Genomic DNA, 25,062 nt, shown 5'->3' with positions numbered 1-25,062 from the left:
TCAAAATCATCACCAAAACAAACAAGACACTCACCTGAAAGTACCTGACCCCCATGACGCTGCCGTCATTCTTGCCAATGGGTTCATCCAGTACAACACCTGCCCATTCTCCAGGTGCAAACTGCGTCTCTCCGATAAAAGCAATGATTCCAGGCTTGGTACCACTCACCCACACCCTGTCACCGATCTTGAAATCATCTGTGGCGACTGACCCCGCGTCTGATTCTGGACCTGTGGCGGTGAAACGGTGATACGGTGGGATGTTAGTGTTGGTGTATTCAGGTGTTTATAGAGAGTGAAATGTTGTGTTGTGTTGTGTTGTGTGTGGTGTGTGTGTGTGTGTGTGTATGTGTGTGCATTGTGTGTTTTGTGTGTGAGTGTGTGTGTGCGGTGCAGTGTGTGTGTGTGTGTGTGCGTGTGAGCAAGACCATTGCATGCTTGAGAGACAGTATGTGTGTGTGCCGGTTCAGTTGCTTCTCTGTCTTGCTTTGTTAGAATATTTCTTAAGTGTTTGATTCCCAATGTCAGCAATGTGTTTGATTCCCAATTTCAGCCATTATTACCAGTTGTCATTTCAATAATTCAAAAATAAAAGCAACAAGAGTTACCACCAGACCTGGGAACCCCTGTTTTGCACTCAGAGTATTCTCAAACAAACTTGGTGTATTTTCAGAAAAATGAACGTACTCCACACAGCATTTGAACATCCATGATTCAAACATGCTTCACACGCGTCCGCCACATCGTTAATTAAGTTTACCTATACAGTCGAGATCGCTTTACACGAAATGAAAGGGACCAATATTTTTGTTTGAGTTAATGTTGATCAAACTGATCACTTTTTTTTTTAAAGCAAGATAAAGAAGATAAAACAGTGCCATACCTTAAACAAAAAAGCCTCTGTAGTGCGCGGCGGACGAAGTACACGGTTCAGTCAGAGCAGGCAGTTTTGTCGTCTGCTACAGTTCATTATTTTGTTGTACACTTTAATTCCCCACAAAAAAGATTAAAATCCATTGCAGTGTTTAAAATCCATTGCAGTGTTCATGAATTCACACAGGTCGAAAGAAATCCGTCAACTTCAACTGTTTGACAGGCTCACTGCACTTTCCGACGAACCGTTCAATTCTTGTGTACATTTAAAACAAATCCTTTTTTCAATTTTTACTGAAAAAAACTGTAATAATCATGTGTGAAAATACTGGATCGGCTTCAAGATGGGCTTGTGAATAAAAGTAGTCTAGGAATTTTTCTCGTCGTATTTTTTTCCCACTGACCGTACTGATCGTATTCTCGACAATCATGCGTTCAGAATACGGCGAAATCATATGGGTTCCCAGGTCTGTACCACACATAAATAAAATAAAACACACAAAAAGAGCTAGGACATTGATCATGCTTGAATCAAATGCAACAACAAAGAGCTAGCAAAAAGGCAAACATTCCAATTGCACACCAAAAGAAATTCCCCATGTAGCTAGAGCACCATGCAAAACAATTCATTCATAAAACACACACTATTTTTCAACTCACAATAAGCTTAAAGGGTATCTTCCTTCTTATACAAGCGATCACCTACATGACTAAAAATCTGCCCAGGCTTTTTCATGAGAAAGAAGTATCAGGTTCCACTTGGGCAAATATCATACATCTACAACCTGACAGCTTTTCTGTGCAGAGTTGGAAATTTTTGTCCATGATTTTGCGAACGGCCCCCAACGTAAATGATCTGTGAAATGAAATCAGCAAAACCATTTCCACTCTACACAGAAAACTGCCAGGCAGTTGAATTCTGGTATGTGTCAAAGGGGAAGCATGCTCTTATTCCATGCAAAAAGCTGGACAGATCTGTGGTGATAAACACAATCTCTTTAACCCTGGACCATTACTGTGAATTCTGACTGAGTTTGGATCCAAGGTCATCACCTTTGAGGGCGGGCGAAACCCCGCTGGCGTATCGGTCAGCCGATGGTGGAGCGAGCCCTGCTGATCGCGCGCTTTTTGCTATGGCACCTTGGCAAGGAAACATGCACATGCAGACTTACTCAGAGCAACAAAAATCAAATAAACACAAAATGATTTTTTTTTTTAAAAGCCAATGGAAAAGCTGGTTAGTTTCACATAAATATCTACAAATTGCAAACATACCAAGGACGGTACTGTTTGACAACCCATGCAAGCAAAAATCTCTTGCAAAAGTTTTAGCAGAACTACAACCCATCCTAATGAAAATATCTAAAATATCTGCTTTGAATTTTTTTATTTTCCATTTAAAACGTACATGAACTGTCGATCTTAAGCCTAATTAATCTGCAGCTACAGAGAGAGAGAGAGAGAGAGAGAGAGAGAGAGAGAGAGAGAGAGAGAGAGAGAGAGAGAGAGAGAGAGAGAGAGAGAGAGAGAGAAAGAGAGAGAGAAAGAGAGAGAGGGGGTGAGGGTGAGTGTGTAGCATGTGCACAGTTAAATACATGTAGTATCTGTGTGTGACATTGGTTTACAATTGTGACGATTATAAACTTGAATTTGTATCCAAGTACTTTTGGAGCTAATAAATCAAACAACAAGAAGAGCAAACGCTCGATCGAGTCACTTTCGCAGTTCTGAATATTATATGAGGCATCAGATGGACAGGAAGAAATTGCTATTCACAACACAATGAGTCACGTTCACATAAAATTTGAGCCCGGTCACTTTTATAGTTTCCGAGAAAAGCCCAACGTTAAGTTGTGTGTTGCCGAACAGAAAAGGCTAGTTATCTCCCTTGTTTTTCTGATAACGTTCGTAAAAGGCTACAGATGTAAATACTTTGATGTAAAGAATAATCCTACAAAGTTTCAATCACATCCGATGAACTTTGTCAAAGATATAAAATGTCTAATTTTTCCTTTGACGCTGACCTGTGACCTTGAAAAAGGTCAAAGGTCAACGAAACCATCGTTAAAGTGTAGAGGTCATTGGAGGTCACGACTAAACAAAATATGAGCCCGATCGCTTTGATAGTTTCCGAGAAAAGTCCAACGTTAAGGTGGTGTCTACGGACGGCCGGCCGGCTGGCCGGACGGCCGGCCGGACAGACTAACACTGACCGATTACATAGTCACTTTTTCTCAAGTGACTCAAAAATAACAATTTTGATCTGAGTTCCCAAAGCTGTAATACCACAAAAGAGGTCTAAGTGGGGGAGAAAAAAATCAACCACTGTTGTGTCCTAATTTTATTATTCAACAAAGAGGGTGAAAAAAGACCAAAAAAGAAAAAAATCAAAGACAAAATACACTGAAGCTATGGGGCAAAATATAAAAAAAAGGTAAAGAAATAATCCATGAAGAAATAGTGCACCAATAAAATGTATTATAATCCAGGGGTACCCTCCTTTTTCAATAATGATAAACAATAATACATTTTTTACTTGTGCCCTTGTGCGAGTTCATGTGTGTATATTAAACAAGAACTGAGGAAGGGAATAAAAAGTAGGGGGAGGTGGAGGGGGGAGGGGTCTTCTTAATCTGCTTCTTGAGAGAAGCCTTACCATGCAGCACTTCATAAAAATAAAAATAAACCCAACTTCACTACATGTATATGAACCCGTTCTTTCTTGTTTTCTTTTCCTCTTTCTTTTTTTTTCCCACAGTGAGAAATGAAAACAAAACTTGATACATGGCTTATCATGCTCCTTGGCGCTTTCACCACAAAACAAAAATGAAGCAGGTATGGTACTTATCTATGAATTATCAAGCTTACCTGGTCGTCTCAGTAATCCTTTGATTACCACAGTGAAAGTTAGCAATGAAATTCACAAACATTACTCCTACCAAAGAATGATGATGCATCTAAAACATTATCTGTAATCACCAGGACATGCAACTTGGACTGATGACACTCAACTATAAAACTATTATAAACAAAGACAGACAAAATCTACAATTTATAAACTATCAGGAATGACACACAACACTAAACAACTCTGTTCATTAATCCGCGGGATTTATCGCAACTGACATCACAGTAAGCTGACTAGCTCTAAATAAACAAACTCAAAATTATCATGCAGCAAAATGCTTCGAGTTTGACAGTGTTAGTTCACAGCAAACAATCATTGACTCACGCACACACACACAAAAAGACTTTGAAACTAAAATAGCTAAAACAACAGCTAGATTAAAAGCACAGACAGAAGAAATCAGAATTTGAAAATAATCTCACATTACTCAAACAGAAGTCAGCCAACAGAATTTTTGATCAGAACGGCATTCACAACACAAATAATCATGAAACATTACCTCTGTGAAATCAACAAAAGTAGACTGATAAGCAACGCACTACTACCACAAACAACCACTATAATACAGTGAAAACACCCTTTTAAGTTAACTCATTGTCTCCCAGGTACTCTGACCAGATACGGATATATCCGCTCAGACTGTTAGCTTCAGTCGCTTCCTGTAACGTCGATCTAACGCCTGCATTCCAGCGTGTTGATACACAGTTACTATACAGTTCCTACAATTCTGAGTGACCTGCTGCAGCACACCTGGTCTCGGCTAAAAAAAACTTGGTCAACATAGCTGGGGTAGAAAATGTTAAGATCCCCCAATATAAGACTCCCTCCCTTGTAAGACCCTGTTTTCTCACACTTTCTACTCGGAACCTCTGTAAGGCCAACAACAACAAAAGTCTGTTTACAGTAACATAGGCAAACAAAATAGGGTTGGTAGGTTGGGATTCCCCCCCCCCCCCCCCCCAAAAACAACATATTTGGCTCACGTAAGTGTAGCCTATGCGATCGTAACTTTGTCTGTCTGTGCGTGTGTGTGTGTGTGCGTGTGTGCGTGTGTATGTCTGTGGTAGAAACTTTCACATTTCGTCATTTGAAGACATCACATTATGACGTAAGAGGGTTAGACGTCACGCGAAGGAATTACTGAAAGTCTCGGTCATTGTTATTTTGAGCGGGCCGAGACTAGTTGGCAGTCGTGTCCCTGTGAGTAGGCTACATGCAGACAGACAGATCTAGATCTAGTGTCTCGCTTTCTTGCACAGTGTCACCTATGCTTACTGTGTGTGTGTGTGTGTATGTGTGACGGAGTGATTGAGTTTGTGTTACTGTTTGTCGATTTCTTACGTGAGCCTTGAAGGCTTCGCCTCTTGTTTTAATTTATTTTGCCAAAAAACAGACTTTTTTTGTTCTTTTTTCCCCAAATGCCAAAAAACAGTCTAGGGTCGTGCGAAAAAAAATAGGGTTGGTCGGGATACCGTAAACAGACTATTTTTTTTGGGGCCTAATTGTACCCCTATTTTACAACTCCCTCCTTTTTAAGACCTGATTTTCTCAGATTTTTGGAAGTCCTAAAGTTAAAAAGGGGTTCCACTGTACAACACAAAACAACACAAAACTGTAAACACTTACTTTGAGCTTTGCTGGGTATCCCAGAGGTGGCGGGGATGCCAGACTTGGGAGGAGCGGCGGCCGCCCCTGGTTGAGGAAGTCCCGACGGCCGGCCGATCTTAGAACCTGGGGCCTTGAGGCCCGAGGGCCGTGGTAAACTCATTGGACTGGTGTTCTTGTCAGCTGATGTTGTAAGTGTTTAGCTGTTTATCTACTGAAACATAATTAAAAAAGAAAATGCATTACAACTGATGGAGACAAAAAATAACCACTCTTCCTTATTATTGGACTGGGTGGCCGAGTGGTAACGCACTTGCGCTCGGAAGCGAGAGGTTGCGAGTTCGACCCTGGGTCAGGGCGTTAGCAATTTTCTCCCCCCTTTCCTAACCTAGGTGGTGGGTTCAAGTGCTAGTCTTTCGGATGAGACGAAAAACCGAGGTCCCTTCGTGTACACTACATTGGGGTGTGCACGTTAAAGATCCCACGATTGACAAAAGGGTCTTTCCTGGCAAAATTGTATAGGCATAGATAAAAATGTCCACCAAAATACCCGTGTGACTTGGAATAATAGGCCGTGAAAAGTAGGATATGCGCCGAAATGGCTGCGATCTGCTGGCCGATGTGAATGCGTGATGTATTGTGTAAAAAAAATTCCATCTCACACGGCATAAATAAATCCCTGCGCCTTGAATATGTGCGCGATATAAATTGCATAAAATAAAAATTAAAAAATTAAAAAATAAATCCCTGCGCTTAGAACTGTACCCACGGAATACGCGCGATATAAGCCTCATATTGATTGATTGATTCCACCGTGCATCCCCTCAAGCCCAACACCCCCCCCTCCCCCCCAAGTCCACAAACCCTGAGTGTAATTAATGCATTCTCCTCCAAAGCTTGCTTAAGCTTAATATGCTGCTTTTTCATGCACATGTATCTCAAAAAGTTAGCTATAAAAAATAATTGTGATATCATTTATGCAATAAAGCATGTCAATACCATGAGTCGCTTTTTCTTTCTATTACATATTTCACAGAATTTCCACATTAACCAAATGTAACAGTAACTCCAGCCCAAAATAGTGGTCAGGTTGTGTGGTTTTGAAGTGCACACAAGAGGAAAACTGAGAGCATTACTTGATGACTGTTCCACAAACACTAACTACAACAAAAAAAGAATTAAAAAAAAAAGAAAGGTAATTTGTTGGAACGTTTGTTATTGACAAAACAATACGTTACAATCACAAATAAATCGACCGAACGGTCTTTAAAGTGCACAGCCAAACAATAAGTAACAAGAACTTAGCTTGGTTGTGTTTTTGGCCGCTTGGTGGTAAACCGCAAGCAAATGAATATTTTTGATTTTTTATTCATGAATTTCTTGTTTTTTTATTCTGAATTTTGGAACGTTGGCAGTCTCTTTGTTTTTGGATCCACAAAATCAGAGCAAGTTCCACAGCAACAAAGACAGGCTGTAGTGAATGTTGCCAGCACTAATCCCCAGATCCTTCTATATCCGGATCTATATCCACCCCCAAGTGAAAAGGTTAAAGCAACCTTGCTAGCTGCAAACAAACTGTCCTAATGAGCTCGCTGAATGACATGACATGCTTCCATGCTTTCCCAGGGAAATACTTTTTATATACCCTGGCTGCATGAATCACACCTTAAAGGGTCAACCCTAAGTGACGCTGTTCTGTCTATTTATCTTCAGACCTTAAAGGGACGAGACTTCAGTGAGGCTTTTCTCCCCCCACAAAAACTATAAAATGTATTCACACTTTTTTTTCAATTTCAATAGAAAATATTTCGAATGTCACTGCATAAAGTCAGTTACTGTGTGTACTGAAGACAAACTGCAACTTCCTCCTAATCTTTCCCTTCACCAAAATAAACAAACAGGCAAAGATGTAATCATTTAAACAATCTGCAGGAACACTTGATACATGTATGTATTCTTACCTCAAAGGCAACGACATCTCGATGTCGTTGCTCAAAGGTTAATCCAAGAAGTTTCTGGTGTGCATACTTAATCCAAGGATGTGAAAAAAGCCTGCCTCATTTTGAGTTCAAGAGACTTTTAGCCCCTACACATCAAAATCAAAGCTGCTTCTTTCAATCCTTCTATGTTTGCTTGTTTTTTTCTTCTCTATTTACAGCCGTTCTGGCTAGCTCTCAGCTTTTAAACTTCTGTAGTGTCTTTCTTTTAGACAAGGACATCATGATTTGATTTTAACACTGACTGATACAACGTGAAGCATAAAAATCAACACAAGATTTGCAAGGAAATTGGCAGTATTTTAATAAATCATTTGGCTAGCAAAATATGCCAAATCATACAAAACATTACACATGATAAATTTATACATGTACTTTACATGTTCCTGTGTGCTTCAGGCATTGTGACACTAGGTCAGATGCAAATCAAAGTGACATATGTATGTAATGACTCAGTTCGCAAATATTTTACATACACTGTACAACGTTCTCATGCTCTATTAGTTTTCTCTATTTTTCCTACAACTGGTGTTTCATGGGGCTTAGGCCAGATGCTGATCACTCTAGGTTCTTTTTATGTTCTAAAAATCTCTTCGTGAAGGAGGAAATGGAGGGACAGGCTCTCTACCTTGCCTAATAGTTACCTCATAATAAAATAAAGTAGATGTGTACTGCCGGGCAGTACATACCCCAAGCGAAGTCGTCCATCTGTGTGTACATGATTCTCTCTCTCTCTCTCTCTCTCTCTCTCTCTCTCTGTCTTAAAATGTGTCATCGATGACGTGTTTTCATACTTGCTAATGCGGCAGGCTAATCATGACGTCAAATTGAAACTTCTTGAAGTCTCTCAGAAAGGGACATGAAAACCATGTGGGGGTTACTGGTTTGGGCTGAAAAAAAAACCCAACTCCACCTAAAATTCAAGTGCCTATGGGGCTGAATTATGCAGCATAAATTGTGAAACATCAGGATATCTCACACTTTCAATTCTGCCATCATGTCAAATCTGACAACAAACCTACCCACAAAATGTCATAAATATCGGTGTAGAATTGAGACTTAACGGTTTTTAACTGCCAAAAATAAGTTTTTTTGACTGGAATAGTTTGTCTTGAAATTCAGTTTGGGACAACGGACCCACCCACTAAATTTCATAAAGATAGGTGAAAATTTAAATGTAACGGTTTTTAACTGCCAAAATTATGTTTTTCTTCTGGAAAAGTATGGAGTGAAAATCAGTTGGGGACAACGAACCTACCCACAAAATTTCATAAATATCGATGAAGAATTGAGATTTAACGGTTTTTAACTGCCAAAAATAAGGTTTTTTGTCTGGAAAAGTATGTCTTAAAATTCAGTTTGGGACAACGGACCCACCCACTAAATTTCATAAAGATAGGTGAAGAATTGAAATTTAACGTTTTTTAACTGCCAAAATTATGTCTTTCTTCTGGAAAAGTATAGAGTGAAAATCAGTTGGGGACAACGAACCTACCCACAAAATTTCATAAATATCGGTGAAGAATTGAAATTTAACGGTTTTTAACTGCCAAAATTATGTTTTTCTTCTGGAAAAGTATGGAGTGAAAATAAGTTGGGGACAACAAACCTACCTTTAAAATTTCATAAGAATCAGTGAAGAAATAGGATTTAACGATTTTTTAACGGCCTTTAAATCATTGGTGATGTCATCATAACCCAGTCGTTGTAGTTGTCGTCGTAGTTGTTGGTGTTGTTGTTGTCATGTTCGTTGTCGTGATTGTTGTTGTTCTCGTGTTGTTGTTTTTGTTGTTGTTGTTGTTGTTGTTGTCGTCGTCGATGTCATTTGTTGTTGTTGTTGTTGTTATCGTCGTCGTCGTCGTCATCGTCGTCGTTGTCAGAGGTTATTTCTAAAGATTTCATTGATAGTCTTTGTTCTCGTCACCAAGACTTGCTAAGAACAAGCTTGGAACAGCAAGAGTTCCAAGAACAAGATTAGAACAACTCATTACATCATTACCAGTACATTTGTATTTAGAACACACTTTAGAAAAAAACTCTTCAGCTACAAACCAGTCACCCTCACATGTCGGAGGTGTTTGTCTAAACCACTTACTGAAATGTTTTGAGGTTTAATGACCATACACATGTTGAACCGGTGAGTGTCTTCCGCTGCTTAATTCGCAAATAACTATTTTATTAAAGTCCGCTTGAAACGCTCAAAGATGAAATTCCATGTTAAAAAGTGACAAAAGTTTCACATTTTCCCGTTGTAACAGCTTCCGATGATATTATATGAAAATTCTGATCCTCTGAGAGGATTCCCCGAAACAAAATCAGTTTGTACGCCTAATTTTAATAGAATTGTCCAAACAGTGTCGCTAATATTGTGCTAAAAGATGAATTCTAGAACAATGTAGGTATGTTACAAAGTGCGCACGCAGCTCAATTTTTGACGTCATTGAAAATGACCCCCCATTTTCTGATCACTCACACTGGCTCAGTTTTGGCGTCCTCTTTTCTATTCTTTTCCAAATTTACATCACATGGGCACCCTGTCGAAGACGTAGAGCACATTCTTGACTTTAAGATTGAGAAAGATGGCGAGTCCAACACTGTCGAGCTCGCCGGCCAGAATATCGGGCGAAGAAGACACACAAGAGGTACTTTTATAAAACAATTTATAGCCTTTGAACTCTTATGAGACCCCTCTGAACAGTTAGTTTGACCATTTTCCTGCTGTTTCCCAAAGTTTCAAGTCGATAAAGCGATGCGAAGTACCTTTTAACGGATGCGCCGCTTTGCGCCCGGATTGTCACCATCCAACATGGCGGTCGGTAAAGTTCGTCTGCTCTTAGTTTCATACTAACTTACTAAAAAAAATAAAAATAAAATTTTTTATTTTTTTTATAGTTGTTTAATAGAGCTCTGAACCTTTCTTTTGATACCAAATTGAACAATATTGATAAACAAATGTGTGGGTTACAGTTAATTTTAGCTGAGAAATGTCAAAAATGGTTTCAATTTATCCTCTTTGCCTCTATTACGAATTTTATTACTTTAAAAATTCATAACTCGGGTTACACTTATCCAATCTCAAAGTTATATATACCATTGGAATGCTGATTTTCTGCTCTTTCAAGTGATATAGATCAAAATGTTAAATGAAGATTTTGAATTTTTTTGTAACATACCTAAATAATGTTCACAGACAGACACCACTTGGCAAAAAAATTGTCAGTGCTGGGAGATGAAAAAAAAAAACTACCTCGCTACGCGCGGGCTTCGCCCGCGCTCCGCTTGGATAAAAAGAATGGTAGGCCATTGGAACGTTTATTATTGCCAAAACAAAACATTACATTTACAGATACCTCATAATCAATGTGAGAGGGAGAGAGAGAGAGAGAGAGAGAGAGAGAGAGAGAGAGAGAGAGAGAGAGAGAGAGAGAGAGAGAGAGAGAGAGAGAGAGAGAGAGAGACAGACAGACAGACAGACAGACAGACAGAGAGAGAGGGGGAGGGAGAGAAAGAGAGAGAAAGATAGAGAGAGAGACACCGAGAGAGAGAGTGATGATGAAACTTAGTATTTTGCAAGGACAGAGGTTTAAGATTCAATACATCTTTTCTACCTTTCCTTACATCATTAGCACAGAACTCCAATGGCAGAGAGAAAGAGAGAGGGGGACAGAGAGAAACAGTTCAAGAAGCAGAAAAAAAATGGATAACAGACAACAACATCAAAACACGTACACTAAAAACATTCCCTAGTTTTCAAGTTTTCCAAAAGTGACCCATGTCTCTCCAACCAACAGAGACAGAGACAACTCTGATGACGCTCATGTTAACTAGTCCAAGCTTCAAAGTACACACAGACCAAAGAGGAACATTCCAACCTGTACGCTAATGTGAAAAAAAAGTTTACTTCTGTTAAAAGGCAAACAGATGGGCTAGAACGCCATCCCCAAAGGATAGGTTTGGGTCAACATGCTCACAATCTGTTTGCACTTTGTCAACTATTTCAACCCCTACACACTCTTGTGTGTATCCCTCCATTTTTTTTTAACACTAGACTGTGAGTTACACTTCTTCAACTTTTCAGCGGGATGCTTCAGACATTAACTTCACTGGCAGTTTATTTTGAAGTGCCAAGGATTTACTGATGCTGTATAAATTTACACACTAATTTCTCTGGAAGTTTATTCCAATCATGCCATGGATTTACTGATGTTGTACAAATCCACAATCTCCTCAATTTGGGAAGATCTGCTCTTTTCACCCTAACGTTCAGAAATAATTCACTTGCAGTTTATTTATTTCTGGAATGCAATGGGTTATCTGATCTTGGGAAATCTTTGTCTGAGCGTAATCTCACCATCTGTTAAATCAGCCAGCAGTTGGGTTAGAAACAGTAACTTACCTAGTAGCTTATTTTGAAGCTGTGAGAACTCAAATTTCCTTAGGTGGTTGAAATTGGCATCCTATGGATCAAGCCACATCTGTAACAGATAAGAACAACATGGTTATAGCATGAGTAAAGTTAAAGATGACAAACTGAAAACGAGAACAATTACATATTACTTCAGCTCTCACTTCCAATTCTTTTTTACAGCTTGAAACCTAAGTGCTGGAGCACCCAGAACATCAATGAAACCCCCCCCCCCCCCCCTTCAATTTAAGACCCCTCTTCTTAAGACCCCCCCTCCCCCTTTAAGACCCTGCTTTTTGTTTTTTGATTTTCTGTTCACTGTTTTAATACTTCCAATCTAATACACCCTCTCTTTTCAGACCTGATTTTCTAAGGGTCTTGGAGGTCTTAAAAAGGAAGGTCCATTGTATAGAATTAGAAGTGCACTGAGCAACCATGGCATATCTTCTTGATCAAAATCATAGCAGTTCTAAGAATACCAGTTTCACTACTATCAGACTATACATGCATTAAACTAAACACATATAGGCAGAGAAACAAGGTCCAAAAAAAAATAATAACTTAATAAAAGGACAAACAAAAAACTATAAACAGATCTTAACTACAGAACACAGGCTGGTGGGGCAGGGTAGGACTGAGCAAAAGGTACGTGCAAGAAGTTAGTTCATGCATACCACACAGGTAACCTTCTTTTTACACAAATGCAATCTGTCATTTCATCATCATAAAAAAACAAGTCCAGACAAAGACTAGTAAAACAAGAAGGGCAAAGCCCATACGACTCACATGCTTGACCTTGACCTTTACATGACCTTGACCTTCAGGGTCAAGGTCAAATAACTAAACCTAGCAATGACATCATACACTAAGAACTGCTTTACACATTTTTCCTACCAAAATACATGTGACCTTGACCCAAGGTCAAGGTCATCCAAGGTCATGCAACACAAAGCTGTTAATTCAAGACATAGGAAGTACAATGGTGCTTATTGGCTCTTTCTACCATGAGATATGGTCACTTTTAGTGGTTCACTACCTTATTTTGGTCACATTTCATAAGGGTCAAAGTGACCTTGACCTTGATCATATGTGACCAAATGTGTCTCATGATGAAAGCATAACATGTGCCCCACATAATTTTTAAGTTTGAAACAGTTATCTTCCATAGTTGAGGGTCAAGGTCACTTCAAAATATGTATACAATCCAACTTTGAAGAGCTCCTGTGACCTTGACCTTGAAGCAAGGTAAACCAAACTGGTATCAAAAGATGGGGCTTACTTTGCCCTATATATCATATATAGGTGAGGTATTGAATCTCAAAAACTTCAGAGAAAATGGGAAAAATGGGAAAAATAGCTGTTTTTTAGACAACATTTATGGCCCCTGCGACCTTGACCTTGAAGCAAGGTCAAGATGCTATGTATGTTTTTTGGGGCCCTGTCATCATACACCATCTTGCCAAATTTGGTACTGATAGACTGAATAGTGTCCAAGAAATATCCAACGTTAAAGTTTTCCGGACGGACGTCCGCACGGACGGACGGGGGGGACGGACGGACGGACGGACGACTCGGGTAAGTACATAGACTCACTTTTGCTTCGCATGTGAGTCAAAAAAAAAGCTAGAGCTAGGCTGCAGCCAGGAGCACTTCCAAACATTCCTGCTCCTCACAAAAACAGAAACAAATACAATGCAGGCTCACAAAACACCCACAGACAGATGATCAATCAGCACCAGCGACCCAGACACACACATTTCAGTCCTACACCGTCAGTCTGCAAGAAGCCAGGTAAAAGTTCTGAATTTCTCATCAGGCTGAAATTGTTGTACCCCTCCCCTCACAGTCACACTAGGTTCTACCCCTCCATCTGTCACACCTGGCTCTACTTTACACTAGCATCCTTGAACTTAACTCCAGGTGCTGTTCCTTACTGTCTGTTTCGCCTCATCACCACAGGAGGGATCCCAACACATGACAGCCAACTCAGACTGGTAAACAGTCTACATTTGTATCAGGCTGATGTGTATGCAGATGCACTATGTGATGTACGTGTATGTAGATGCACAAGACAGATTTCAGATAGGACTTGCGCTGTATTTGTGGCAAATCAAACATCATGACAAACATTTCACAGATTTGCATTACTATCTTCTGTGATCAAAAAACGTTTCTTTTCTCAGGTAGGACCATATCTCAACAATAACAGATTAGCTACACTTACTAGTGTCAGAGACATACTCCTTGCACAGTAACTTTGTTATGTTTGTGTCTGTGAATTCAAAGATTGACACTGAACAGTGATATCATTTGTGAAAAACTGTTCAACATCAGACTGATGAATGAATACACTATGTCAGTCTCCACCATATCTACAAAAACACACGCTGCAACTCTCTCCCCCCCCCCCCCCCCCCCTTTCCCCACACACACAGTGCTACAGATAAATATATCAGCCTCATAAATATGGCACTGTTCAAGGGCACTTTTTTTTCAACAGCTTTCCCAGGTGCTGCATATTACGCTCTGTTACACCTCATTACCACAAGGATTCCCTCACAGAAGGATGCATCAAAAATGTCTGTAACAGCTAGGTATGAGGATGCGCAGGGCACTGTGGGTTTTTTTCTCATCTAGCTGTCTCTGTGGCTTCTACTGGCAGCATAATGAAACAAAGTAACCTGCATCAGATTTTCCTTGAACTATTCTTGCTGTCAATGTCAGTGCCCATTTGTTACCTTGTGAACAGCACTCTCATTTTCCTGAAGGTATCAACTGCATTTAGACCTAACAGTTTGTACACACACACACACACACACACACACACACACACACACACATACAATTTTAATGAAAACTGGGCATGATCGAACAAATGATTAACTAGCCTTTGATAAACTGGAACCACACAACATGAAGTATTGCTAGTACATTGTAAACCGATACATACAATTACTGCACACACTTCATCTGCTGGTGGGTGAACTGCTGTCTGAAGAAATTGTGTGACCAACCATGATTGATTAAATCAAAGGCTGCTTGACTGATAAGCAGATTGACTCAAAAACTGTTTGATAAGTACAGTCACTGACTAATTAATCTGAAGAGCTATAACATCTCCCAAGTACTCACTGATAAACAATTTAATGCCTGGGCTTTTGTCCAGGTTTTAATAATAACTTATGGCTGTGCAGCACAGACAGCTGAAGTAATTGCACTAACTAACTAACACAGATATCTGTACCCCCTCTGTGACTGACTGCAATGAAACACATTAAATACCACTGCACTACAAATTACAATGAGGGAACACAGTCCAAGCAGGTGAAAATACATAGCGCAGCTGCCATTCAAAGCAGCTTAAACTGGGTCACAGTCTCACATAACATCACTCATATATCCTATGAAATATATATATCTATATCAACATTTGTTGAGTATCAAGTTCCTGTGAAAGACATGCTTAATGACACCAGACACTGTAGGGTTCCAAATGAAACACTGTCTCAACAGACCCTTCTTGCAACAGAATGTCTATTATGCAGTGATGTCATCCTAAAACAATCCCAAGGAACTGATTTTGTCATTTTGTTTTGCCTAAAGCAGTAAGGGTTGGGGGGGGGGGGGGGTGTGAGGGGGTCATGGGTGTGCAGGAGATAGGGGAAGGGGTGAGGGGATGCCCAATAGATTAAGAGCAGGGACAGCTAGGGGAGAATGGATTGAGTCATGGGGGAAGGGATGGGGATGCCAGTGAGCCATTTAGAATGAAATACAGTGGAGCCTGCTTTTAAGACTGACAAACATCTGAGAAAACAATTAGGTCTTAAAATGAAAAGTTTTGACATGAAGTCATAATTAGAAAATGTGAAACAGTAAGGTAAACTTCAAAGGGAGGAGGTTCCATATTGTGTGTGAGGGGGGTAAGGGTGGGGGGGGGGGGGGGGGGCTTGCAGGGGGCCAGTGTACCCCAAAAGCTGAGCAATTGGAGAAGGGGCAGATGAGATCAGATAATATGGTCCCAGAGTTGTGCAAGCTGGTGCTCAGATTACTTGATTAAATTCCTGCAATCTATCAACACATAAAAATCTCTGGGGAATTCTTCATGGAGTCAGGCTAAGGATTAAAGGCCACTAAATCAGACCAGGAAAAGATGAGACCTGCAGTGTCATGAGGTGGGAAAACCGGTTCAGAACATCAGATCAAAAGACAAGTTGACCACAAAAAGAATGTCACCTAGGAGGGTGGAGGAGGTGGTGGTGGTGTGTGTGTGTTAAGGCAAGGGGGAGGTAAGGTTAGGGGGGGGGGGGGGGGGTGTCTGAGAATGAACTAGACAAAAGGTTACACATACATTGCAAACTGTATCCCACATCAAGTCCTTCAGATTGCCTCAATATTGATTAATTAAAGGTAACTTTTCAGGATAAGAAGGATGCAAAAGGAGGCATGCCCTGTACAGTGTACATAATGTAGTAGGTTTTTCTTTGGGGCAGAAATAGAAAAGCCTTGCATGCTTACCCTGAAAACAAGGAGGTGTAGTGCAGACATATATTCTACATAAATACACCTGCATTTTAAGACCTGTACAAGGGCAAGCTACTACATCGAAAAAACTAAATCACCGTCACGAAAACAAATTCACAAATTCACCCGGGCAGCTGCTTGGCGCATTAGAGCTGAACCATGGTGCAACCATATGCAACCTGGAACAACAAGCTCCAGAGAACTGAGCACACTTTCTACAGTGTAACCAATCTTCTCTTTTCCAAAACTGCTCATAAAAACAGGCGACCTCCAAGAAACCTCCAAGAAACCATCACAAATTGAAGAGAGAGAAAAAAACAGAAAGAAGGAAGCAATGAAGGAAGGAATGAAAGCAGAAGAAAAAAGTCTTCTACTGTGACTCATCCTGAAGAAATGAGACCCCTGGCCTCCCTGTCTTTTAACATTGGATTATTTTTTGCTCATGCTCCTGAAGTGCACCTAAGTGATGAGGAATGAGCAACAGAGAGACAATGAGATAGTGAGAGGAAGAGAGGTGGGGGTAGAGAGAGAGAGAGAGTGATGGAGAGAGCAATAGAGAGAGAGAATCTCAGAGGCAGACACTGAGACAGAGACAAACAGACAGAAAGAGACAGACAGAGAAAGACAGAGAGAGAAATACAGAGAGACAGAGAGAGTGACAGACAGAGACCGAATACGAAAGTTTATTCAGTTTTAGGCCAGAGCCCCTAGCTTCTGAAGGGTATGCGCCCATATACAACATAATCATAGTAAAACATTGTGTTTCATAAATGACCCAAATTTGTACACATCAAACAGTAATACATGTGTACATAAATCATGTCACAGTGATTAATCTTTTCATTCCCTGATAAATGTATTGTGCTAATTTGGATATTTGACTGACATTTCCAGTAGACATAAGCAAAGTATATCGGTACATACACGGATGATTATAATATTTTGGCTTTATCAATAATACTCTTAGGTCACGTAGTGCAGGACAGCAAAACATAAAGTGTAGACAGAGACAGAGACTGAGACAGAGAGAGAGAGAGAGAGACAGACAGAGAGAGTCAGAGAGAGAGACAGACAGACAGGCAGAGAGGGAGAGGGAGAGAGAGCTATAGTCCATGAGCTTCTGCATCAGTAAGATACTCCGCGCTTCAAAGTTGCGCTTCAAAGTTGTCCGGTACAAACGTAAGCAACATGGCTTCCACAGTTTTTCCCACTTTGGTCCCATCATCTGGAATGAACTGCCCTACAATGTTCGAAACAGTCACTCGCTCCCCTCCTTCAAAACCAACCTCAAGACACACCTCTTCAAACAACATTTCGTCGCGGATTAGCTCTGTCCCAAACATTATTCTCTATGAGTACTTAACTGACCTGGTGTGTGTGGGTGTGTTTGTGTGCTTGTTGTGAGCATTTGTCTGTTGTATGTATTTGTTTGCAGATTTTTTGACTGTGCACTGTGCTGCGCTGCGAAAAAATGTGATTTTTTTGTATTTAATGCAAGCATGTATATAATTGTATGTGCTCTTTGATGAGTATTTTCCTTTACATCCGAGTCAAATTGTATTAGTTGTATATATCGTGTTGTGTTTTTGATTGAACTTGTAAATTGAACTTGTAAAGCGCTTCGAGCTGTGGAGAAGCGCTATATAAATGTCCATTATTATTATCATTATTATTATAAGACAGTATGCAACATTTACTTGTAAGTCTCATTGTGTGTTTTCATGTTAGCATTTTCTGTGTTCGATGCATGTGTACACTTCGTCAGTGAACAAGTCTCTGCTTTTAATACACGTAGTGTAGTATAAAACTTACTCCAACTTCTTTTCCACCCTGATGCATGACATAACCATGACAAACAAATCCTCAAATGAATCAATCAGTTTTGAATATAGGCACCAGTCAGTATGCCTGCCTGTCCTTAAACTTCTCTTTTCTACCAGCACCAAGTATTACATTGCACTGCTCTGGCCTTTCCAAATAAACTGATACCTTTACACTTAGCCAATGCTTCAAAGAGGCAGTGTGCAGGGTGACGACATGCATATATTTTTTTCTTGTGCCTTAAATCCCAGGTAGTGAACGCCAAAACAAGCAAAAATGGTGTATGTCATGTGTTGAGTCACTGTACACACAATCTTAACAGAATCTATAACGGGATCATGATTTTTTCCAGCAGTACACTATGTATCAAACTGCAAGCGCAACATTTTGTAGTCACAAGACAGGGTCCTTGTGTTACGAAAGTGATCTTGCCTAAAAGTAAAACGATATCACTATCAGTTCAAGTATGCATGTAGGCTGAAGATTGCTCCTAGTATTGATTCTTTATCTGGTTATACCCACGACATTACAAACATTGCTATAAATGGAAAAGGATTATCAACAAAACAGACTCTGACCTGACACTTCAGATCAATGATACATATGACTCATCAGGTAGAATCGTTCTCTGGAACTTTGCAAACATACATAATATATACAGGACTCTTTCAACGCACCATATCAAAGGTGCTTCCCTCCTCAAAGCACTAGAGAAAATAGATTTAGCTTATCAAAAGAGAGATATCAACATTGTATTCCAGTATAAATGGTCTAGCTATGACTACCCAGGAAATTACTTGGGTTTGACAGCAGATGGTACACTGTACATGTAGTGGATCATAATCTCCATATCTCCTAACACCAACAGTCTTCTTTCAACAAAACATTATTTCGCACTCAAAGAAGACATCATTCTGCTTATCTACTTTCTGTTCATGCAAATCTAATTTCTGTGCAGTGCAGAGTTTGTCTCTCAGTCCGTAATCAAATATGTGCAGACTCAGAGACAGTATCTATGTGTCATTGCTGTGTCATGTAAAAGTCCTTGGTCATTGTGGCAAAAGTGCAGGTGGCTGATTAGACCTTAACACCTGGGAAGTGCGACTCTTGATCCTGTGCTAGCTTTTCTCAGAGAGAAACAACCCAAATTTCCCAGCAATAGGACAATAAAGTAATGAAAATGAAGATAGAAAAGCGTGTGAGAAAAAGAGTGTTGAAAGTCCCCCCCTCAAAATAAAAATGTAGCTTTGCTTACTTACTAAGTCAGAGACAAATCGGCACAAAGCCTAGTACTGCTAACCCCAGCTAGTAAACAGATTTTCTATAATTTAATGATAATCTTTTCTATGAAAACTCAAACCCCAAGACCTTGAATCAAGCGCTCACTTGCTTCAGGGCTGTTTCTGAGCCTATCAGAAAGATAAGAGAGCAATGAATGAGTCAGACTATCGCATGGCCACACATGTCTGATACAACAGCCAATCACACCTGACAGTTAGCCCTACACCTGATACCTCACATTCAGAGACACAGGTAGGTAAGCTGGGCCAATGCACTCTTTAAGTGATTATCCTACCTGCTGCACACCTGAGACAGTAGGGGTTCATGGTGTACAACAACAAGCCACTTACAATCAGCTTGGAATATGACCGTCAAGAGACGTCAGATTAATTATCATATTCATTAGATTGTAAAAATATCTCTGATGGATGCTGACATCTAAAATTGTCATAAACCAGTGAACACAATGCATAAGATTAAGACATTCAGCACGAAAGAATCTGTAAGTGTCAGAAAGAATCTGTAAGTGTCAGAAAGAATCTGTAAGTGTCAACGTACAGTACTGAAAGCACTTACATGCATAAGACCTAGCTTCTCTTTCCCTCACACACACACACACACACATATACACACACTGACACAGTGTTTACACCAACTTTTCTTTCCAACCCAAAAAGAAATGATGCATCAAAACAAAAAACAAAAAATCTAACCTAAACCCACTGACTCATTCAGTAAAATACTGAGTGACTAGTCTCTCTTTCAGCATCAAGCTTGAGGGAGACACTGGTATGGGTGGAAAGACAGAAAACTGGGGAAGCCTTAACCAGGAAATTACAAGGACTCTTCCAGGTCCACCTTGTGCAGTACAGTAGAAATCATCACATCACATTACCACAGCAATGTCAACAGTAAAGTTCACACTGACCTTACAAATACTCCGCTCAGAGAATTCCACGCATACACAGATCTGTTCCCTGAATATTACACAACCTTCTTTATTAAAAGTTTATTATTCACCTTTCTCGAACCAATGTTCTCTATCAACTCAAGTTTTCACTGACAAGTAACCTGTATCCTGATGAGTCTGGGAACAGTCACTTATCACTGTTTCTGATATAAAAGATGTCAATCTTCCAATATAAAATAAAGGTGCCCAAACACAAAGCATTCAATTTCCAGAATATATATCACTGCAAACAGTCAGATATCAATCAAAGGTGACCCAACACAAAGCAGTACAGTCAACCTTATATCTCTGTAAACGGTCAGTTATTAAAACAAAGGTGTTGCAACACAAAGCATTCCAAGGCATGTGTGGCAGATGCAGACCTCTGCAATGCCTCTCAGGTAAACGTAAAACACCCAGACAGATAGGACTTGTGTACATCCCACGATGTTGGCATCCCCCAGTCTCTCACCCCTTTCTATGTCTTCAGTCCCACACAAAACACAGGTACCCGATAAAAACATTTTTTTCACAAATAATTTAAACTGAAACAGTGTCCCAACGTTTTCTTTCTGGTAATAAACACAGATCACACAACAGCTAATCAGTCCATTGACCGAAAAAAAAAAGTAAAAAAATTAACTCATGTCTCCTAAATAGTCCATGAGCGAGCCAAAATTAATATTTTCATAGGCCTGTGCCACGTAGCAGTCTGGCACCAGTTCCAAACCTGACAGAAGAAAGGGGGGATAGTCAGTGCAGTGTTGAAAAGAAACAGATACAGTGCTGCATGCTCTCTGGAATGCTGTACATCCTAGCTCTCTAAAATGAAACTAGACAAGGGCATCCATCTCTACTGTTGTGACTCAATGAGTCTTTGACAGCCGCTTCATGGTGAACAGCACAGACAGTTTTTATTTTATTCACTATCAACATTGAAATGTCCAAGCAGTTAGCTAAAATTAGAAACAATGCGTACCACGTACATGCCTGTACTTATATTCCCCTCAAAGACAGCTAATTACACTGCATAATTAAAAACACCTACACATCATTAACACCCACTGTCAGAGTAATTACCTGCTGAAGCTGCTAATGATCCACAAACGAACAATATTCTGAATGGTCAATATTCTCAATTAAAATCACACCCTTTGTTGAACGCATCAATAACAGCAACACAGTTCGTGCCTCTTACAGGATTCCCCCTTCTTCTGACGCATCCCGTGTTTTAGTTATGCACCGAAAATGCCAGCTGTTGTTTTCTCGGTTTTCTGTCAGGTCGCTCAAGCATATCCATTCAACAACAGCAAATACGCCAGGTGTTTTCTAAACTGGTATTACACTTATAAAAAATATTCAAAAAATTCACATGGCCAGGCCAACCAAACCATAGTGTAGAAAGAAAGGAATTAGCTTGAATGCTTGATCTTAATATAAAGGTTGAACACAATCAAAACTGCCAGGACTGCATGACCATTTATTAGTTTAACCATTTCTATTTCTGCACCCTCCCACCACCCTAAACCCTCCTCCTGCTAGGCTTAATACTGCAGTGAGGATAATGCTCAATAAGAAAAGCCACCACAAACACATCCGAACATATTCACAACACAGGAATATCTGCTCTGATGTGGTGCAGAAATCATCATCTATGATCTACATATAGTGAACTGGCAGCCAGAGAAGGACCCACTTCATTTTGTGTGACTCAAGGGAGCATTGCCAGCACGAATTATTAACAGTCATACCTGTTAGTGGTATTGCCAGCATGCATAACCAACCTCATACCTGATATTGGTTCTAGACCATTGGAGGGGGATTGGCTACAAGTGGGTGATGGGGGGTGGTGGTGGTGAATAGTGACCTCAGGATCATGCACATTATCAGTCAGTTTACACTCTGGTTGCACCACCCAGAAAGGTATCATCAAGATCAATCCCACTTTCTGGCCACAAACCTGGTATGCCAGTCTGTCCACCATTTTAACAACCTTGCTGAATACGAAAAACAAACATCAAAGACTACTCTGATATATATATATATATATATATATTTAATATATTACCGGGTGTCTCTGGCAGTCAAGAAGAAAGTGTATGCTGTATTTTATTACAGCATAGTTTACTACATGTCTTCAAAGCAATGCTTATTCACTTATTCGTCCATGTACCAACGACGTTTTCAGCAATAGCATCTCTAATTTGGCAGCTTGGTTTCTAATGCTGATAGTAAAATTAGCCATAGTTAATAAGACAAAGCAACCACAGACAGGTTCCACTGTCACCATAACACTACAACATTCCTTGCCAAGTTCCTGCTGTGACCTATCCAGTATGAAGCCCCGCAGCCTCTAAGTGCTACAAACTTCCCACTGGGCGCAGCACAAATTACTGAGTTCCTAGCACATCATGCTCTGTCAAAACTATGGAGGTCTGGCGAAGATTGGTTATTATCGAAGGTAAACAGGAGTCTTACCAGTAATTGCAAGCTAATCTTTGTTCTTTTTAACTGTACACAAAAGCTTTCAACTGTATATATGTTTGCCATTTCTGCTGTGTTGAATTCTCTTCCTCAAGCTCTAACAGTACATGTAACACTTCCTCCAGTAATATCATAAGCTAGGGAACTTACAACAACAGGCACCAAGAACTCAACTAAACTGCATCCAAGATCACCACACAAACGATTCCTTCCAGTCCTCAACTAATCCTGATTAAAAAGCCATCATGTGTGCGTACAACAACATTTTCAGAGTCAAAGGAAGAAACTGAATCCATTTTAAGGGCATCTGTTTTAAGTGCAACAAAGAAACACATCACAGTATCTATGTATTCCTAAGCCTGTCACAAGACACAGCACACAAAAGTCTTAGAGTAAACAGGAAGGCCACAACAAAGGTCACAGCACATTCACTGAAGAGCATAGCCACAGGTGTGACATTAAACGCAACTTTGTTGCTCAATCTGCTACATAAACACCTTTATCATGTTTCCCCACATACTCTGAGAGTCCCATACATAAACACAGCAGTATGACCCCTCACTCAGACTTCATTACTTCAATGGCATACCTGTGAAACTCTACTCTCCACAGTCGAGACAAGAGCAGATTCGCCTGACCTCATTGTGGCCATGGTCAATGTGGCTTGGCAGGTGGGCGGGGCAGAATACTATAAAGACAGGTGTGCTGTTTAGGCTGACCCTGCATACAAGGATATACCTGTGCTACCTGCCACTACTACTGGACTGAGGGCTGGGTGAATGTTTCATAGCTGACAGTGACACGGAGCTAAGTGACAGGCTGCATAACTAGCTGGCAAATTTGCCATAAAACATCAACAAAACTGGCAGATATAAAATACAATTTTACATAAAGGGATTAGCTGTGCAGAAACAGTCATGGTGAAGTTGTCACTATTTATTTTAACAGGACTTTCTAAGAAAGACTGGAACTTGAATACTAACTTTCCAAACCAAACTGGTTCAGCTCATTTTCCATTTACCATGGCTATGTACAGTTGAAAATACCAATTTCTAAAACTGCAAAACGGCTTCAGAAAAAAAGAAGAGATTGGATCACAACATCCGACAAACTTGAACCTAAAAGGTTAATGGTAAAACACTATATGTATCGGATCGCTTCTCAGTTTTCATGTGTTTTAATTATAGTGTTCAATAACTGCTGCAGATCACAGCGTGCAACTAAGCAACCCATATTCTCAGACAACTGCAGTACATGTACAGACAAATGTGTGAATTTGTGAAGTCAAAATGCTAAGACCAAGTTCACATACTGCCACTGCTATACTCTTGTGGTACATTCATGAAGTTATACTGTTTTAATACCATACGCATGGGGAGAGAAAGTTTTACGCCCTCACGGCAAAGCCATTAGGAGGGGCATGTTCCCGGGTATTACCTTGACTTTAGATGCGATACACAAGTGTATGCATGTTTAGGTGGTACATGTATCATCCAACTGCACTTATGGCAGAATGACCGAGGTCTTTTACGTGCCATTGTGGTCGGACATGGATACCGTCTCTGGGTCTGCACATAAAGTTGACCCCTGTCCGTCCCAGCCCGAATTTGTACCCGCGACCCTAGGATCACAAATCCAGAGCTCTACCACATGAGCTACCCGGGTCCCCACAATAACCATGCACACATGTACCTATTTACATCTCTTTTCACAAGCAGGAGGAGACTGGAAGTGGCGCACTGTGCTGTTCATGTCCCATGTGCAGCTTGATGGTCACAAATTAAGCTGCATGGTTTTCAACAATGTCCCTCCTCAAAATTAAATAAAATTGGCTTAACTATTCTGAAACCATATTTCTGTTTCTTTCAAAGCAAATAAATTGAGCAGCACATTTCCTTACCACAGCAGCTTTTTTTCTGTCCTCTTTTGCAGGACTTAATAATCACAACACTCTGCGTTTCCAGGAGACAAAAATCACAAACTACTTCATAACTGTCTAGAGTTGCTGCATGGTTCTTGACCTCTCTTCATCCCTGCAGTGGCAATAATGGTCCTTGTGGGCTTTGGCTACCAAACGGAAGAAGAAGAACTGTGCATGTATGTAGCATTGGACTCAAGTTGGAGTCAAAATATATACTCAACCTTTTTCTTCTTCTTTTTGCAGATTAAAATGCATGACTGTGGCACATTTTCTGTTTGATATAATTTTAGAAAAATT

The 25,062-nt window shown here is 40.1% G+C and overlaps 1 protein-coding gene across 8 annotated transcripts in view; it reads right to left on the bottom strand.

The window, feature by feature from the left end:
- LOC138976070 (CAP-Gly domain-containing linker protein 1-like) overlaps positions 1-25,062 on the bottom strand; it is a 111,077-nt gene that overhangs the window by 84,264 nt on the left and 1,751 nt on the right. For 6 of the 8 annotated variants that reach the window (XM_070348877.1, XM_070348879.1, XM_070348881.1 and 3 more), the window contains exons 2-5: positions 11,780-11,858; positions 5,408-5,600; positions 1,927-2,013; positions 35-231 (exon numbers count right to left, since the gene is read on the bottom strand). In XM_070348877.1, the coding sequence (XP_070204978.1) occupies positions 35-231; positions 1,927-2,013; positions 5,408-5,549 (426 nt within the window). In that variant the 5' untranslated portion in view covers positions 5,550-5,600; positions 11,780-11,858. The remainder of the gene's footprint in view (positions 1-34; positions 232-1,926; positions 2,014-5,407; positions 5,601-11,779; positions 11,859-25,062) is intronic. The other 2 variants (XM_070348878.1, XM_070348883.1) reach the window with 2 other exon arrangements.

The sequence above is a fragment of the Littorina saxatilis genome, linkage group LG9, assembly GCF_037325665.1.
Source record: "Littorina saxatilis isolate snail1 linkage group LG9, US_GU_Lsax_2.0, whole genome shotgun sequence".
Classification (NCBI taxonomy): Eukaryota; Metazoa; Mollusca; class Gastropoda; order Littorinimorpha; family Littorinidae; genus Littorina; species Littorina saxatilis.
The sequence above is the reverse complement of the archived record's forward strand: the minus strand, read 5'-3'. Positions and strand labels throughout refer to the sequence as shown.